Raw genomic sequence first — 17,678 nt, forward strand, 5'->3', positions numbered from 1 at the left:
AAGTAAATGCAATTCTATTTAAGAAATGGAATTGAGGGGATGCATTTGTTTGTGCAACAAATTCCTTAGAATATGGGGTGGACAAAAGTAGGTTTGCAGTTGTAATACAAATAACACAATAATTAATAAATACTAATAATACAAGAATAAACTCTGTTTTGCAGACTTACAACGGTAAACCTACTTTTGCCCACCCCGTACATTGAATTTGCAACATCTCATGAAATCCATAGGGAAATGAGTTGGCTCACTCCTCAAAAGTGATCAGCTATTTCTAAGTATAAAAGGAAGAGCTGCTTACAGTACTTCTCAAATACAAGATTGTGCGGAGATATTTTATTAAGGCACAATTATTAAAATCACATTATCTTTAAAATAAACATATAGAAACAACTGTTCTCAGAGCCTCACAAACCCAAATATATAGTTGCCCCACTCCCATTAACATACAGGTCCATTACATTCCTCTGGGTACTTCACTGTTTGTCTCCCCTCTAAGTTGACACCACTGCCCGTCGGGAAGGTGTGCTTTCATCTACTCTGTTTATCGATCATTCCCATTTAGCCCCTTCTAATGCCCCTTCCTTGCAACTCCTTGGCAATTACAGTGCACGTGACTCCTCCGGCCTTTCTCACGCGCTATCTTATGCTGTTAAGCAGAGCTTGTTTTTCGTGTTGCTGTGTCTCATCTCCCCAACCACCTAAGCAAGTCAGGAATGTTATGTGTCTTTGAATCTCCCTGGTATTTAATAAACTGACTTGAGTTAGACTGTAAGATCCTTGAGGGGAAGGACTTTCATCCCTTCTTTTGTTTTCCAAGATAACTCCTAAAGAGCCCCACCCTGACATGCAGTACACACTCAATAAATATTTACAAAATGAAATAATAATCATATTAATACCAGGTGCTCAACAGGTATTTGCTAGGTTGAATAACACTATTACCAATCTACTATCAGCTGGACCTGTGTTTGGATTAATTTTCCAATAGCTGTGTGATTTTCATTAGTAATTTAAGACCAGTGCCCTGGGATGCATGTGGGAGTCAAACACAGACAAAGAGGTGGAAGTCAGTTTCTAGCCCCAGGGAACCCATGCTTCATTGCCACTTCTCAAGTACTGCATCCTTGCTCTTATATACCCTCTTCACATCCAAGCATGTCTTTGTAAACTGGTTAATCTTGCCAACAATCAGGGTGATTGTTTTACACTGGAATTTAACCCCTATCAATTAGCATAATGACACAGCCACCCAGGCATCCTCTTGCATGGATGGGAACCAAGGAAAATCAAGACTGCTGGCTTTGGTGTAGATTCCAGGGGTTGGGTCTAGCAAGCACATCCCTTTCTGCTAAGATCATCAGCTCTCAGAGACACTCACACAACAATAGAAATCCCTGTCCTGTTTCTCCACTTAAATTCATAGTTTCAGAGGACAATGTCCACTACAGTGCAACTCTTCGTTCTGCACGTTACCACTGCCGAAGAGGTTTGGGAGCTCATGCTCCTTTCTCCTGCTTTTCTGCAAAGCTGCCATTCTTCTCCAGCAATAGAATCACTAGGAAGAGCTCCCTTGCTGTGTGTACCCAGGAGCTTCCCAGCTCCAGGAAGGTGCCTAGCAGGGGGTTCTTCCTCCAAATGTATTTTCAGAACTCCCACTATCTGGAGAAGGAACGACAGTTTGGCCATTCTGGTTTTTAGTTGGCAGTTGATGGCAGCACTCAGTACTTATTTACTTACTTACTTTTTACTTATTTATTGTACTTATTTACTCTGTGGAGTAAATTCATCAAACTCTTCTGTGTTCACTTGTGAGAGGGGTTCTCACGCTGCCTTAAAGGCCTGAACTCCAAGGTGACAGCTGCAAGGCCACGAGAATCTGTTCAGGAGGAACTTCGATCGTCAGTGACTTTACAGACCACTCTCCGATTCACTGATTATTTGGTACAGGAGAAAATAAATTGGGTCCTGGTACACAAACTGAGAGTGGGTGTCATTTTCTGGGGATTATACTAAGGGTTTGTGGGATGAAGTTTCTAGTGCAAAAAATTTACACATTTTCTTGTGTAAATTATTATTTACACAAGATATAACTGTTGATATTATTATGGATTGAGCTGAAATGTCATGGTTCTCTCTATTGTCCCTGCCACTCTCAAAACCAAGCAAATGTCTCTCAGCCTTGAGATATCACAGTAATGTCCTAACAGCTCTTCTAACAAACAATAGTCATCACTTGACCACTGGCTCATATTACATGCTTTATTGCCAAGCATTTCAGACCTTAGCTGAAAATATTTCTAGGTCAATTTCAAAGATGGTTCCAATAAACTGTTTAGCTGCACTCGGAAATATATGTAAAAGGAACCTGAAACAAGTAATATCTATTCTCTTTATAAGAGCTACTCTACAACATTGACACTTATAAGTGATAGAAATAATAAATGTGTTGCTGGTTTAAGAACTGTTTATCTAAAGTAAAAATAATATAATAATATAAGGAAAAGTAATGTTATTTTTACTTATATAAAGTAAAACTATAAGTAAAAATTATTTGGGGGGCTTTTGCTATTACTGCCGTTTTTGTTTGTCACACTCAGTTACAATGTTTACTCTGAAGCTTTTCAGTGGATATGACAGCATGCTTTCAGCTCCAAACAATAAAACCTCCAACTCAAACTGCCTTACAAATAATGAACATTTTTGTAGATAATAAATACATATGCTATATTATTCTTATTTATAAAATAAAAACATTTATTAGCTAACATAACAAGAAGTAGATGGGACCCTCAAAACCGATGACTCGGTGAGAATATCGCGTGGACCCGTGCTTTCCACGTCTCCGTTCTGCCCCCGACACACTCCACACCATCGTAAGGCCTGTTCCACCTGAATCTGCTGCTAGTAACAACTGGGGCTGCTTGCTTTCCTGTTTGCGTCTAATGGGAAAGGACGAAAGAGGCCTCTCTCTCCTAACCATTGAAGAGAAGTCTCTCCTTCTCTTGATTGGCCAGTTTAGGCCAGTCTGATTGGCCAGTTTAGGTCAACTACTTACACCAAACAGTATCTCCTGGGAAACACTAGGCAACGATTTGCTTACCCTTAGGCTCCTACAATAACTTCTAAAAAAGAAAGACGAAATTATCCTGACTGGCTGAGTCTAACTGAAACCATTTTGGGGGAGGTGGATATTACTAAAAGCGTACTGATACCGTAAAACATTCAACAAAGGAGGGGTACAGTGAGTGCATGCTGTGGGGTGAGACATAACGGCAGCTACGGGCTGCCATTACTATTCAAACAAGAAAGGCAACTGACTTCTTACATTAAGAGACTTACTTTTCTAAGTAAGATTTAAAAAAAGTTTTATTGATTGATTTTAGAGAGAGAGAGGGAGGGAGAGGGAGACAGGGAAAGAGGATGAGTGAGAAAAAGAAAGACATAAAGAGAAAGAGAGAGAGAAAACCATATAAGGTTTTTTAAGGATTTTGCACATCCACTGAGTAAGATTTTGTTACCAACAGGTACCAGTAGTTCTCTAACAGAGTCAGCAGGGGTGAAGAAATGGGGCTTATTTAATGTAGAGTGCGAGTTTTGTGAAGTCAGGGCCCATGTCCACCTTCCTCACGGCTCTATCCCCAACGCTTAGCAGAGGGCCTGGCACAGGCGAGATGTCCAGAGGAGTTTCTGCATGAATAAATAAGCATCAACTACCTTCCCTTAAATGATGAACACCTGCCTTAGAACAGGGCATCACGCTGAAGAGAAGTCTTGGGTGCCAGATTAATTTAGTTACAAAAGGTATAAAAGAAAAGTTTTTATAGAACCAGACCAAACCAATAAACAAAAACCATTTAGTAAGCTGCTGCTATGTTCCAAGCTAAAGACATTCTGTAATCCCAACAAATGTCCACAGTAAGGTTGTAGTTAAAAAAAGAACATACCTCTATCTTAATCTTTAAAAAAGGTAAAACTCGAATGACTTTGAACTGTCCGTCTATGAAAGCCGAGCACTGGAGACCTAAACCCAGCTTCCGCCTGGCGGCTGCAACTGTAATATTTTGCTCTCGGGAGGTCTCCTAACAGAAGCCACGTTAGACGTTCTCACAGAGACATCGCACAACACGACCGGCCAACCAAACAAAATGTGGTACCCTGGCTTTCCCTGCAGCCTGATAACAAAGAAAAGCAAAGCCGAAGCTCTTCCGCTCTGAGCCATCATCTTTCTGCAGACTCTGTGGGTAAATGCGGCCCAGCTGTCTCACTGACCTTCCAGGACATTGGTACTTCCCGCTTCCAAATGCCATGAAGTAGTCCAAGAAAGCATGCTTCTCTAAATTTGCTTCTTTCCAACGTTCCTGTGGGAAGAAAACATTTTTTTTTCCCCAAATCAGCCTTATATAAATAAGCTTCACTTTATTTCTCTAGGCTAAAAATGACCTTGTACAGCTAATCCTCACATATAAAGTTGCAGGGCTGTTGGTAACTTTTTCCAACCTGTTATTAATATCAGCCACAATTATGATTTGGGAACATAACTAATAAATGAAAAGGTTTCAAAAGAATTCTGTTAAGTGGCAAGTGTAAATGACAATGTAAATGAACCACAGAACTGACCTCAGAGAGGAAGAACATTTGCGATGGGCCTCAGGCTCCATCACAACCCCGCCCTTGGTTATAAATTTAGTGGTGAGACGCTGACAGCCCTGCCGTTGGAGGAAGCCTGGGACTCAGAATAAATACATCTGGATGCCATTTTTGACAGTTTTACCTAAAGGCAGGGAACAGACCAAATGACCTCTTCAGATTCCGCACAGCCCTAACTCCCCAATTCTAGGAAACAGCAGAACGCAGTTTTAATTTGTTTCATTTTTATTTTTTGTACCCCTTGGAAACCAATAGCAGGAACAACTGCCTGAAGAACATAAAATAAGTCTTCTATCAGAACCAGGCATATTTCCTTTAACACGCCCTGCGGGTTTCAGATAAAAGTTTACTTTAAAGCTGATGAGGCTTATTCCAGAAGCCTTTGTATCTGATTTGTTGTACATCATCTACATTGCGCATCTAGTCTGTATTTTGTAGCCTTCATTACTAGAGAAATATGGCTGCTCGATGACATAGTCATAGTTCATTTAGGAATTCATATTTCAGCATAAAAATATTAAAATCAAAGGGCAACATATATTGAAAGAAATAACTTACAGGGTTGAACAACTCAGGTCCAGGAAAATACTTTGGGTTTCTATGTAGCCAAAAGGGAGACAACGTCAACAAGTCACCAAAAGGAACGGTGTAACTCTGTGATAGAAAAATGTAACCAGAGACATTGAAATTAAGAACAAACAGACAGAACAACTATAAAGGACACATGGACAAAGCCAAAGGGGGGTAGGATTGAGGTGGGGAGGTGGAGGGAGTGGAGTGGGGGGGGGGAGGAAACAACTGCACTTGAACAACAATAAAAAAAAAAACCTGAAAAAGAAAAATTGGTTCCAGGTCATTTTTTGAAGCCTGCTTTAAAGAGAGCTTGGGTCATTAAAAATAATGCTACAACTATATTGTGGTGAAGGCACACACATTTTAGAAGCAATGGTGATAAAATCTCACTCTTTCCTGGCTGGAGAGTTCTGTTTTCCAACTGAGGCAATGACTGAGTCGCAATCCTGATGATCAGTGACATGGACGTACAGAGTCAGTTACATGGGGGCAAAATATCAGGTAAGATAAATCAGAATAGATCAATCTAATCAGAATCTAATTTATCAGAATAGATAAATTAGAAACCAGCATCAGTTCACTCTAATGCAGGGTTTGCTGCTCGATGCGGAGGTCTGCAGCTAGTGTTCTTGGTGATGGGAACCGCCGTGACTCTCCTGATTCTGACTCAGGAGGATCTGACTCGCAGACAGGGTACTGGCCGTGGCACTGAGGACCAGGACCGGAGCAGCAGGTGTCCTGCCCCTGGGGACACTCATAAGATGTCAGGGCAGGGTCGGTGGATTCTTTGTTTGTTTGGTTTTTTCCCTCTAGCAGCAGCTGTTAGGGCAGAAGGACTATGGGGACAACTGGTTAGGAAGACATAGAACGAAGCGAGAGTTGTACATTTATTTCGCTGGTTTTGTGTTTGAGGCCATGGTGGTTATGGAGCTGAGGGTAAGCAGTGTGATTCCTCACACAGGAAAGGCTGCATGATCCTTCTCCATTCATGTTAAAATAGGGTTTCATGGTATGTGAACTATATACCAAGACCTAAAAGCCATTTCATAAACTCACCCTTACAGCACCATGCTCAGGGACCATACAGCAAAGAGCTCTCCCACAGCGTGGGATCACTAGGTAGCTACCGACTCCACTGAGAGAAGCCACTTTATCATCAGTTCCCATCACCACCCATCAGAAGCCATGTCTGTGTGACTCTACATAATTTTCAAGGGTCCCCAAGCTATTTGCAAAACACCAAGTTTATGTATGTAGAATTAGCACCTCACAATTAAAAAACATGTCTTTTTATGGTAGCAGGGAGTGGGTGGGGTATGGGGAGGGCCCATCATTTTTTCACCCAGGAGAACCCCTGCTGGCTCCGATGGGAGCTGAGTATTGCTTGAGTTTGTTAACTTCAGTGCCAGGACAGCTGGAGAGTCAGATCCAAGGCTGGGAAGAGGGCGAGGCTTGCTGGTGCACTGGTACCCATTTGTAAAGTTGAGAGAGACCTGTGAGATCCCAGTCTGGTGCATTCGTTCTCCCTCTGCTGGAACTGAGGCTAGAGAGGTCATGACTGATTCCGATCAGGAATCAGCTGGGGAGGGAGGCAGCCCACCCTTCCCTTCCCAACTCCATTGTCTTCTTTGGTGGCAGCTGACATATTATTATATCTTGGGGGCTGCTGATGGCTGCAGCCCACAAAGCAATGTAGTAGAGAAAGATGCCAAACAGGGCCTCAATAACACCATTAACATTAGCAACAGGGAGGAGACCAGAAGACTTGCCTGTTGCAGCAGCAAACGCCAGGCTGACAAATGGCATAAAGGATGTGAGAGCTGGTTGTGTTCACAGGAACCCTCGGAGTGAACAGATGTCATCACGCCTAGTCTAAACAGTCCCTGTCACTGTTTACATGACAGATGAAGAGAAAGATCAAGAGGGAGGCAGAACAGTCATAGGCCTGGAACACAGACCACTAGCAAAGAGAAGTCACAACTTGTTGCAATTCCTGCATCTCTCTGGTAAACAGAATTGACCCTGGCCAGCCCACCACAAGGAGATGCTGTGAGACCAAATGAGCTTCATCTCCTAGTCTGGAAGTGGGGCTTCCTTAAAGAGGAAAGATAAGGAAGGGCTCTCTCCTGTGCCCTTTGAGAGAGAAGAGGATACAAGGAGTACAGAATCTTGAAGAGAAAGAAGGAGTCCTATAAAGGCATAAAGTTTCTACCGGAAAAGGTCTGAAGCACAGTTTTTCCTCCTAGCTCTTGGCCAGAAGCTTGGCTGCTTAGTGGCTTAAAAAAAAAAAGTAGGTACTCTAAAAGTTAAAGACTATTTTTTTCTTTATATTGTACGGTCATTGTGAATAATTTTTCTCTGCAATGGCTGTTTAATCTTTCATTGAGTAGATTAAATCATAATTAATCTAATCATTTTCTACTGTTTTTTTCTATTATAAATGCCATCACTAGAGTCTTCTTCCGCAAAGCATTTTTCATATAAAATCTTTTAACACAGATGTTCAGAAGACACAGGACATGAATATTTTTAAGGCTATTAATACCCATTGCTTAATTGTTTCCTCAAATTTTGCAGCAAAATGTTTCTAACTGTAATATGAGTGTGCCATTTTCATTGCCCCATTATCTGCTAATCTGACATCTTTAATGGGCTATTCTAATTGTTCCTTAAAATTTGTTGAGCAGTTATGTTATTTTCTTCTATGAACTCTTGTACTCACGTCCTATCCACGTTAATGTAACCTCCACGCTTACCGATCTGTGACTTTTTAAATATTAAAATTATTTCTCCTTGTGCCACACACATATTGACAAGTATTCTTAAAATTTGGTTTACACTTAATTTGGGTTATACTTTTTAAAATAAGACATTAACTTTTGATTGTACGTTCAAATCTGTTCATTTGCTTTGTGGTTTCACCGATTAATCCCTAAACTCAGGTAGCCCTCTTCTCTCGGCAATAGTAGTTCTCAAAGGCGGTCTTGGGATTTCTAGGAGTTCCCAAGACCTTTTCAGAGGGTCTGCAAGGTCACACATCACTCCTGAATTAAATACCCATTCAAAGTATAGGAGAGACCAGTGGGTTTTAATATAATTTAGTACAAAAATTCACTGACATATTTTCAGAGTGCAACAAACTTTTAAGAAGCTATCACTGTTGAGTTTCAGGGTGGTATCAAAGAATTGCCACACATATCTGAAAAGGCTACTAAATACTCTCCTTTTTTGGGCTACCTGTCAATGTGAGGCTGGATTTTCTTCATTTCCATCAATGAAAACAATCTATCTCAATAGACTGATTACAGACATATATATACAAATTCAGTTATTTTCTCTTAGCAAAGCATTAGATTTGCAAAAACCTAAAAATGATACTATTCTTCTACCACTTTTTGTTTTGAAAAACGTTTCGTAAAACCATGCTATTAATTTAACATGGAATAGGTTTCTTGCTCTTTTAAATGAGTTACTAAATAAATACTTTAACAATTTGTCAGCTTTGGTTTCTGATACAGTTCATAGTGAGTAGGTAGGACTCACACATGTGAAAGCTCTTTGGGATAGTCAATAATTTTAAAAAGTATAAGGGGATCTTAAGACCAAAAGTTTGAGAATCACTACATTAAAAAAACAGCCATCCCAAGCCATATATTTAGCAAATCATCCCAAGCCATATAATTAATATCTTCCCTCTTCATTAACTTACGATGATTCATTTATTCTATATTAAATTCTATGTACAAAGGATTTTATTTCCTTGTTGTCTATCCAACCTGTTCTACTGGTCTGAACAACTGGTCTGATACCAGGATCATGTCACTTTATTTGTTGTAGTTTTATAACATGTTTTAATACATTGAGAAGATAATATTACTAACATTCATATTTTCCAGCACTTCCTTGTTTATCCTTTCTTTGGTATTTTTGCAGGTTAACTTTGTTCTAAAAATATCAAACCTTGAAGACAGAGTACAGGTAGAAGTTTAAGAGTTTTCAAAAGGTGGCATATTAAAGAGAAAGAAAAATGGAGTAAATAAAAGAAAACAGATAGTGTTTGTTCATTTTAATTTAATCCAAAAAGTACAGAAAAGAATACAGGAGCAAAAATAAGCGATGATCCCCTGTCAAGACTACCCTGGCAAGGGCAGTGGGAGAATACTCCCAGCATCCATAGCGGGACACCTTGATCGGCTGTCCCACAGGAGAGAACTCGGATGTGCCTCTGCCACTGCTCAACACAGATGGCCCCACACAAGATGTTTTCCATACTCCAAGTCCCCAGGAACACATAGTGTATTCAGCAAAGACATTCCACCAAAATATATCTGGAAAATTCATACAGCTTAAAATGACCAAGTTGTATGAATTCATACTAAGAAAATAGTAACATACAAAAACATTTAGCTCTAAGAATGTTCATCTTTGTGCTGTTTATAATAGAGAAAAATGGAAGTCATATACATAATGAAAAATAAGGAACTGATTTAAAAATTTATACTCTGTCCATGTATTAGATTATTATGCTGCAATTCAAATGGCTTAGATGTCCTTCATTGACATAGAAGATTACTTGTGATCTATTATTAAGTAAAATAAAAGCAGGTTATTAAAAAATTAGTACATTATGACACCAATTGAACTTTTAAAATAAACATACTACAGGAAAAAAACCCTGAAATTATAATAATACCAAAGTGTTCACAGTAGTTAGCTCTGATGTGAAATTTTAACCAATTTTTAATTTCTTCTTTCAGCTTCTTTTTTCTAATTACCAAGTTTTACTTATGCCATAAGAAGAAAACTCTGTGTAAGTTATTATTTTTAAAATTAAAGTCTTGTCTCCACGGGGAGAAATTCACAGTGATTAAATCAGTTTGGGTTTCCTAAGAGGAACAGCCATGTTTATAAGCGACACGGGAAGTATAGGAAACACCGTACCTTTTACAAATATGAAAAAGATGTTGTGAGAAATAATGAGAGAGGAGTGTTGGAACAACTTTGGCAGGTGGCAGCCTGAGTCCAGGCCGCCAAGGTGACCATCACCAGATGCTGGGCCTGCAAGGAAATGAGTAGAATGAGCCTCATGCACTCTAGGCGGAAAGTGTGAGTGAGTTAGGAAGTGGAGATATGAGACTATTAATTTTTTAAAATAATTTCTTGGCTCATTTTGGATATCCCTTATTTCTAGTTTAAAATTTTTACTGGGATCCCACAGATGTTGGACTTTGTAAGAAAACTGTATGTTGTGAATCATAAATGTGTTTATACTCTTGGCCCAGTAATCCACAAGTAAAACATAATTCAAGGATAATCATTAAAAGAAAGAAAATGTACTCTGCACAAAAATGCGAGTCATTACCACATTGAAGTGATCACAAAGGAAAACAAACTACATTTTCGAGAGCCAGGAAATAATTAAATATTTAAGCTATTAGCTCAATGGACTCTTATGTGGCAATTGAAATAAATATGAAAACTCTCTAGATGCATGAAAAGTGAAAAATAATGTTAAAAACTTTTTTAAATGACTTTTATACTACGGATGAGACATAGACTTCTGTAGTGATGTCATAGCAAAAGAAAGCTGGATATGTGTCATAGTGCAGTCACCTGGGGGAGGGGCTGGGCGTGCGTGAGTGTGTATGTGCATGTGTTTGAGGCTGGGTGTGTGTGAGTGTGTATGTGCATGTGTTTGAGGCTGGGTGTGTGTGAGTGTGTATGTGCATGTGTTTGTTGAGGATGGGTGTGCCTGAGTGTGTATGTGCATGTGTTTGTTGAGGATGGGTGTGCCTGAGTGTGTATGTGCATGTGTTTGTTGAGGATGGGTGTGCCTGAGTGTGTATATGCATGTGTTTGTTGAGGATGGGTGTGCCTGAGTGTGTATGTGCATGTGTTTGAGGATGGGTGTTCCTTGTGGTCAAGTTGTTGAAGTAAAAAAACTAGGTGATGTTAACGGCCCCAACAGTCCTGATAAGGATATGAGGTTAAAAGCCGCCCCCAGAGCTAACAGCTTAAAGGCAGGAAGGGCATCCAGCAGGGAAGGGCTGGCAGAATACGAAGTGCTGTGTCAGTACCAGCCATCAGATGAGTGAGTTGCTGGTCAAGAGACAAGAGACTTTATGTTGGAAAATAAATACATTTGTGCCAGTACCGTACGGTACAATAAAAATACAAGAAAGGAGGAAATCAACTGAGTCATCTTCAAGGATCGTAAAATGAAAAGTACAACGGAATAAGCAGGAAACCAACATCTGCCCAGTGGAAACTCCCGCTGCTAGAAGGGAAACAAAGACACATGGGAGACAGGCTGCAGGTGGCTGCACGGTGAAAGCCAAAGGAAAAGAAGGAGGGTGATTGCAGAACCATAAAGACAAAGCAGTGTTCATTTGAGGGAAGAAGTATTGGAGTATAATTAATCAAACCAAGATAAATGAATGGCAGAAGAATATCGAAGGTAAGGATAGCAGGAGCCAGAAGGAACACAGTTTCAGAAAGAGTGCATTATATTGGTTGGAAAGTGGTGTGTGCCTAAGAGTGCTTAGTTTGTGTCTGGGAAGAAAATCTATTTATATAACAAATTAAAAATTTCTTATTATAAAATTATCCAGTGATGATCTTAGATATTTAGCAAAAGAAATAGCACCGCTAGGCCTGAGAAGAGGGGTGCATAGCTGCCACAGATGTGGCAGGCAGAGCAATCGGTTAGAACAGCACCAGATGGAACGCGTTAAAACCACATGGACCACACTGCAACTCGTAAGAGAGAAGAAATCCAAAGGCGACAGGGAAAACAATTTATAAGAATTTAGATACGAGAATCCTTACTGTTTTTTTCTTCCTGGGTTGGTGGTGGGTATGGTTAGGAGAGATGAAATGGGAACTTTAAAGGAGAGCAATTACAGGTAAAAAATAAAAAACCTGGAGAATGAGACCAGATATAAGAAATGAGAGAAAAAGAAAAGAATTTAGGAGGAAAAGAAGGGAACTATATTGCTGACCTTTTCTTTACTGTCTTTCATAAGGCAGGACAGGTGGTAGGAAGTAAGAAAGGGAAGGAGGAAGAAGAGAAATGGGAGAAGGAAGAAGGGTGGAGGACAGAAAGGAATCTGAGTGTTATGAGAAGGAGAGAGGACAAGCATGAAACACCTTTGAAGAGACTGTCACGGTACAGAAACCAGACAAAACAGCATACAGTAAAACGTAAAGAAAACTACAGATGAACTTAGATACAAAAATGCTCAACAAAATATTAGCAAAATAAATCTAACAATGTATTAAACAATTATACACCATGATCAAATGTGATTTATTCCAGGTATGAAAGGACAGTAAAATACTCAAAAAGCAGTCAAGTGTAATCCACCACACCAACAGGTTAGGGAAGAAAAAGCATGTGACTCCAGTAGTTGACAGAGAAAGAGCACTAGACAGAATCCAACACCCATTCAGGATAAAATTCTTAGCAAGTTAGAAATAGAAGGAAGGTTCCTCAACTTGATAAGGAACATCTACAAAAAACCCTACAGCTAACATCCTACTAAACAGTGAAAGACTAAATGTTTATCTACTAAGATCAGGAACAAAGCAAGAATATTTGCTGTCACCACTGTTACTCACCACAGTGCTGGAAGTTAGAGCCAGTGCAATAGGGCAAGAAGAAGAAATAAAAGGCATACAGATAGGGAAGGAAGACATGACAATATTATCTACATATAAACTCCCAATGAATCTACACAAACATCCCTAGGGCCACTAAGTGAGTTTAGTAAAGGTCAACACACAAAAATCAACTGCAAGCCCTGGTTGGTGTAGCTCAGTGGACTGAGCACGGGTCTGTGAAGCAAAGGGTTACTGGTTCGATTCCCAGTCAGGGCACATTCCTGGGTTGCAGGCCAGGTCCCCTCTGGGGGCATGCAAGAGGCAACCACACACTGATGTTTCTCTCTCTCTCTTTCTCTTTCTCTTGCCCTCTCTCTAAAATAAATTAATTAATTAAAAATTTTAAAAAATACATATTTAAAAAATCAACTGCATTTCTACAAACAAGTAATGTACAATGGAGAATAAAAACTTTAAAAATATACCATTTATAAAAGATCCACAATTACTGAAATATTTAGACATAAATCTAACAATAGATTTATAGGATCTGTAGGCTTAAACTAAAAATCAAGACACCAGTGGGCAGATAATAACAGTTTTATAATTCAAGTAATTATCTACAAACCAGAATATAAATGGGGCTATACTATAAAAAATACAGGAGTGGGCAAAAAGTAGGTTTATAGTTGTTCATAAGAAAAATAATACAATACTAAATAATAATACAAGAATAAATTCTGTGTTTCACATACAACTGTAAACCTACTTTGGCCTCACCCTGCATAATGTAAATATAAACATATTATAAATATAGAATATAAATAACAGTTCAATAAAAATTATAGTAACAGAGTAATGACACATTGTTCTTTTTACTTGTACTGAGTTGTTTGAATATTTCCTCTCAAAGTGCAGTCTTGTATACTCATAGTTTAAAGGAATTAAGAATTTGATTATTAAAAAGCAAAAACTGATAAAATCCCACTAAAACTAAATGCTATAATTTATGTAAGATCAGTTACACAAACAACGTCTCCTCTGACTTTAGCAAGTTACAGCCTTTATAAAATTTAGACGTTTTCTCTCTTACGTTCCCCTACTACAGAATTTTCTTGGTTTGAATCCACGCACCCTGAAGCTGGGTATAAAAAACCCAACAAGAGTGACAATCTGACTCAATGTGATCTTACAGGCTCGAACTCAAATCACTCTGAAAAAATATTTTGTTCTGCCTGATTGATTCAGGAAATGTTGAACTGAAGTTTTGCTGTGTACCTTTCATGGTGTGCTTGAGAATTTTCTCCTCCATGGCCCACAGAAAGGGCCTCTGTCCCTCATTCACTTGCTGATTGCTAACATCGGTTGCCATTACCCATGATATTCCTGCTATCTGTTCTCATATCTGTAACCTGTGGCCTGAAACTGTCTTTCAGTTGGAACTTCGCTCACACATGAATTCCTCAAACTATGGCTGCTCAGGAATACTTGGCTGGTTCATCAGAGAAGATATTGTCTAATCTACCTGCTTGATTGAAAAAGGATGATACTAATTCTGATACAGATTATTAAAAGATAAATTGTAGCTAAAATCTTCATCAATGGATAAATACCTACATTAACAAAATATTGCTGCCCTGGCTGCGGTAGCTCAGTGGACTGAGTGCCAGCCTGTGAATCAAAGGGTCGCAGGTTCAATTCCCAGTCAGGGCACATGCCTGGGTTTCGGGCCAGGACCCCAGTAGGGGGTGCGCAAGAGGCAACCACACACTGATGGTTCTCTCCCTCTCTTTCTCCCTCCCTTCCCCTCTCTCTAAAAATAAATAAATAAAATCTTTAAAAACACAAAAACCAAAATATTGCTGTACAACCATTATTAGTAACCTATTCCAGGGCCATTGAGTGCTTACTGGAATTTAAGGAATTATCGAATAACATATGGGTAAAATATGTACCTTTTTCCCTAGAAAGATTATTTAAAACCACACCAAAGCTCACCAGAATTTTAACTGGTTTCATCACCTTTCTAGTAATGGCATCTGGGGCTCTTAAACAAATGGTTTCCAAATTACACCATTTAATTAGAGGGAGTTTCTTCAAGTCACCCTCAGACACTTTAATTTTATCTTTACCTGTAACAAAAAAGAAAAGAATGAAAGCAAAATGGACTTAAAGAGGCCAGAAAGTGATTTTAGGTAGGCTCATAAACATAGGTTAGATACTACCTCTGACAGCTAGTGCTAATATTACTATTACTCTTGGCATGCCAAGTTTAGTGATTTTTGCTTCTTTTTGGCATTTTCCTCTTACCAAGATGAAATGTATGGCACAAAAACTAAGCCAATGCTATCACTGCAACATGATGGATTGGTACCCAACCTTGGTTCTCCCAGTCCTGCATCTGTCAAAGGACTACAACAGACCCTGTCAGAAGTGGGTTCGATTTTCACTCTTTTCATTCTTTCTTGTCCAAATTCTCGTTCTACTGAAGGAAACAGCAATAAAAGACTGGTATCAAAAGACAAAGTAGAAGATCTGAGAAGCCACCTGCTTACTTCCTCTACCTCTTCCCTGCTGACTGACTTTGGTTTTGCTTTTGTTTTTTCGGTCATACGTTTCAATAGCTAACTTAGGAAAGTTAACAGTATTAGGAAAGGGGTGACGAGGCACATGTATTTCATCTGGAGTGAGGATTTCTCTGAACATAGCTGCTCCAAGTCTTCCAAATGCAACATGCACAGCATAGCTAATACTTAGACAGAAGGCAACTGAGAAAGGATTGGGGCCACTGGGTTTATGACCCAAAGAACGGCCAGGGCCTTCAGTCAGATTAGACAGTTTGGTTGATGGTGGTATTTCAGGTAAAATATTTCCATTTTCAAAATTTCTTTAAAACAACTCAGTTTCAATTTGGTTTTGGCAGTATTTGCTTAATAAAAGCCAACAACATTATCAGTTTAATTAAGTCTTACTTCCCTATTTGCTTCCCAATTGTACTGGGAATGAGTGGGTGAGAGTGGAGTGTTGGGTCTCCCCCCATGTCTCTCCTGGATTCTGGGTGAGGCTTGTTCTAAAAGCAAGCTCATTCCGCAGGAGGGCTGGGTGGGTGCTGCCTGGGAAACCCTCTCTGCCAGCAAATGTGGAATTTCTGGGGAGTCAGAAGCAAATGTCTTTGGTTAGTGGAATCTGGGAGTCAGGGTTTTCACACTCCAGTTCTACTAATCCCCATAGGGGTGTCTATATTCTCTGCTAAACTTGATACATTCCTGACTACAAATAAGGACCAGGAGCTGAGTTAGGCTCTCCCAGGCTTACAATTAAGGCATTCTTGCAGCATACTTAGTCCAGCTGGAGGTAAGAGACAAGATCATAGTTAACTGCTACGCCACACAGGCAAGGAAACTGTTCTGTGAGACGTCAAATATTCTGATGGTTAAAAGCAGGGAAGGTTCACATCCAACTGCAGGCAAAGCAAATATTCTATGACTATCTTTCTCTAAAACTACAAATACAATTAGTTCCTTGTATAAGTAGACCTCAGTAAATACCTATTGAATTAACAAATGGTCCAATTTCAACATGGGGAGATGAATAAATGGATACTCTAGGCAAACAAAAGAGGAAGGGAAAGCCCTTGAGAAAGTCTGGACTCTAGTAATAGTGAAGTTTCTGACTTCCTTTTAGGAAAAAAAAGAGATTTTATTAAGAGTAAATAAGATTTTATTGAGATTATTAGAGCAATTGAATTATACAGTGCAAAAATGTTTTATATTATATAATAAAACAAAAACTTGTATTGAGTTGAAAACAATATTTATAATCTATTCTAACCTATAAATATGTAAGAGATGCAAGCTACACTTGGAAAATGAATGTTTTGATATAATATTTTTAGTTTCTCAAAACCCAATGTACTGTGGGAAAAATAAGATAGTATTCTTCATCTAGACAAAGAAATAGAAAGGGAAATATGCAAAGTTTTCAAACATCTTTGGGATAAAGACCTTTCTTATTCTAACTCTTAGAAAAGGCCCCGTACTCATACTGTGCATATTTCAATGCATGTCTGCGGCTTGTCCTCCCAGCGTTTCGAATTTAATTTAGGAAGCTCCCCTTAGAAGAATGCCAAGGGGGTCATCAAATGGGCCGGAGCCTGGAGTCAGCCAGGACCAGTGCAGAAGGCATCCAGGGAAGAAATGATGCGTGATTTGGGGTAAAATTCAGAGACCAGTGTTTAACTCAGCATAAATGCAGTAAAGGTCAAACCAAATCTTAGGATATCTGAAACCAAATAAAAGATGATCTTTGTATTCAGAAGTAGCAAAACATATTTCTAAAATATTGTATATAATTTTGGGATTCCAGAGGCATGATGACATTCATGTTATAACACAGTAACTACAAATTCCATTTGTTAAGTATATATAATGGGTTGAAATTCTGTTATTTCACCCATTTATTCGTTAATAGAAATGTGCTTCTTATCTGTTATGTGCTAGCCCACACATAGGCGCTGTAAGAGACAGGAAGGGAGTAATGTTAATTTATTGACCATTAATGTCACGAGTACTTAGGACCACTTCACTCATTTCTCATAACTACCTGCCAGCTGTCTAGCCTCTGAGAAGTTAACATGGCAGAGGAGACAAGCTAGAAGGTGTCAGAGCGGTCTTCACACCCGTGTCTTTCCACACTGAAAACCCTACCCTTGCTTACTGTGTCCCATCACTTCCTCTAAGAGCAGGAAAGAAAGATACAGCTGTTGCCTTAAAGGAGCTTGGACACAAGGACACAAATCATATCTAGATATAAATATGGATAATATAAGTTTCGTAAGAGAGGGTTCCAGGGGC

The 17,678-nt window shown here is 39.2% G+C and overlaps 1 protein-coding gene across 1 annotated transcript in view; it reads right to left on the minus strand.

Annotated features, from left to right (window-relative positions):
• Positions 1 to 17,678, minus strand: part of CYP39A1 (cytochrome P450 family 39 subfamily A member 1) — a 55,153-nt gene that overhangs the window by 9,833 nt on the left and 27,642 nt on the right. Inside the window, 3 exon segments of the mRNA XM_053914337.1 lie at positions 4,273 to 4,361; positions 5,209 to 5,304; positions 14,824 to 14,957. Of these exon segments, the coding sequence (XP_053770312.1) occupies positions 4,273 to 4,361; positions 5,209 to 5,304; positions 14,824 to 14,957 (319 nt within the window).

This window comes from Desmodus rotundus, chromosome 11 (genome assembly GCF_022682495.2).
Source record: "Desmodus rotundus isolate HL8 chromosome 11, HLdesRot8A.1, whole genome shotgun sequence".
NCBI classification, from domain to species: Eukaryota; Metazoa; Chordata; class Mammalia; order Chiroptera; family Phyllostomidae; genus Desmodus; species Desmodus rotundus.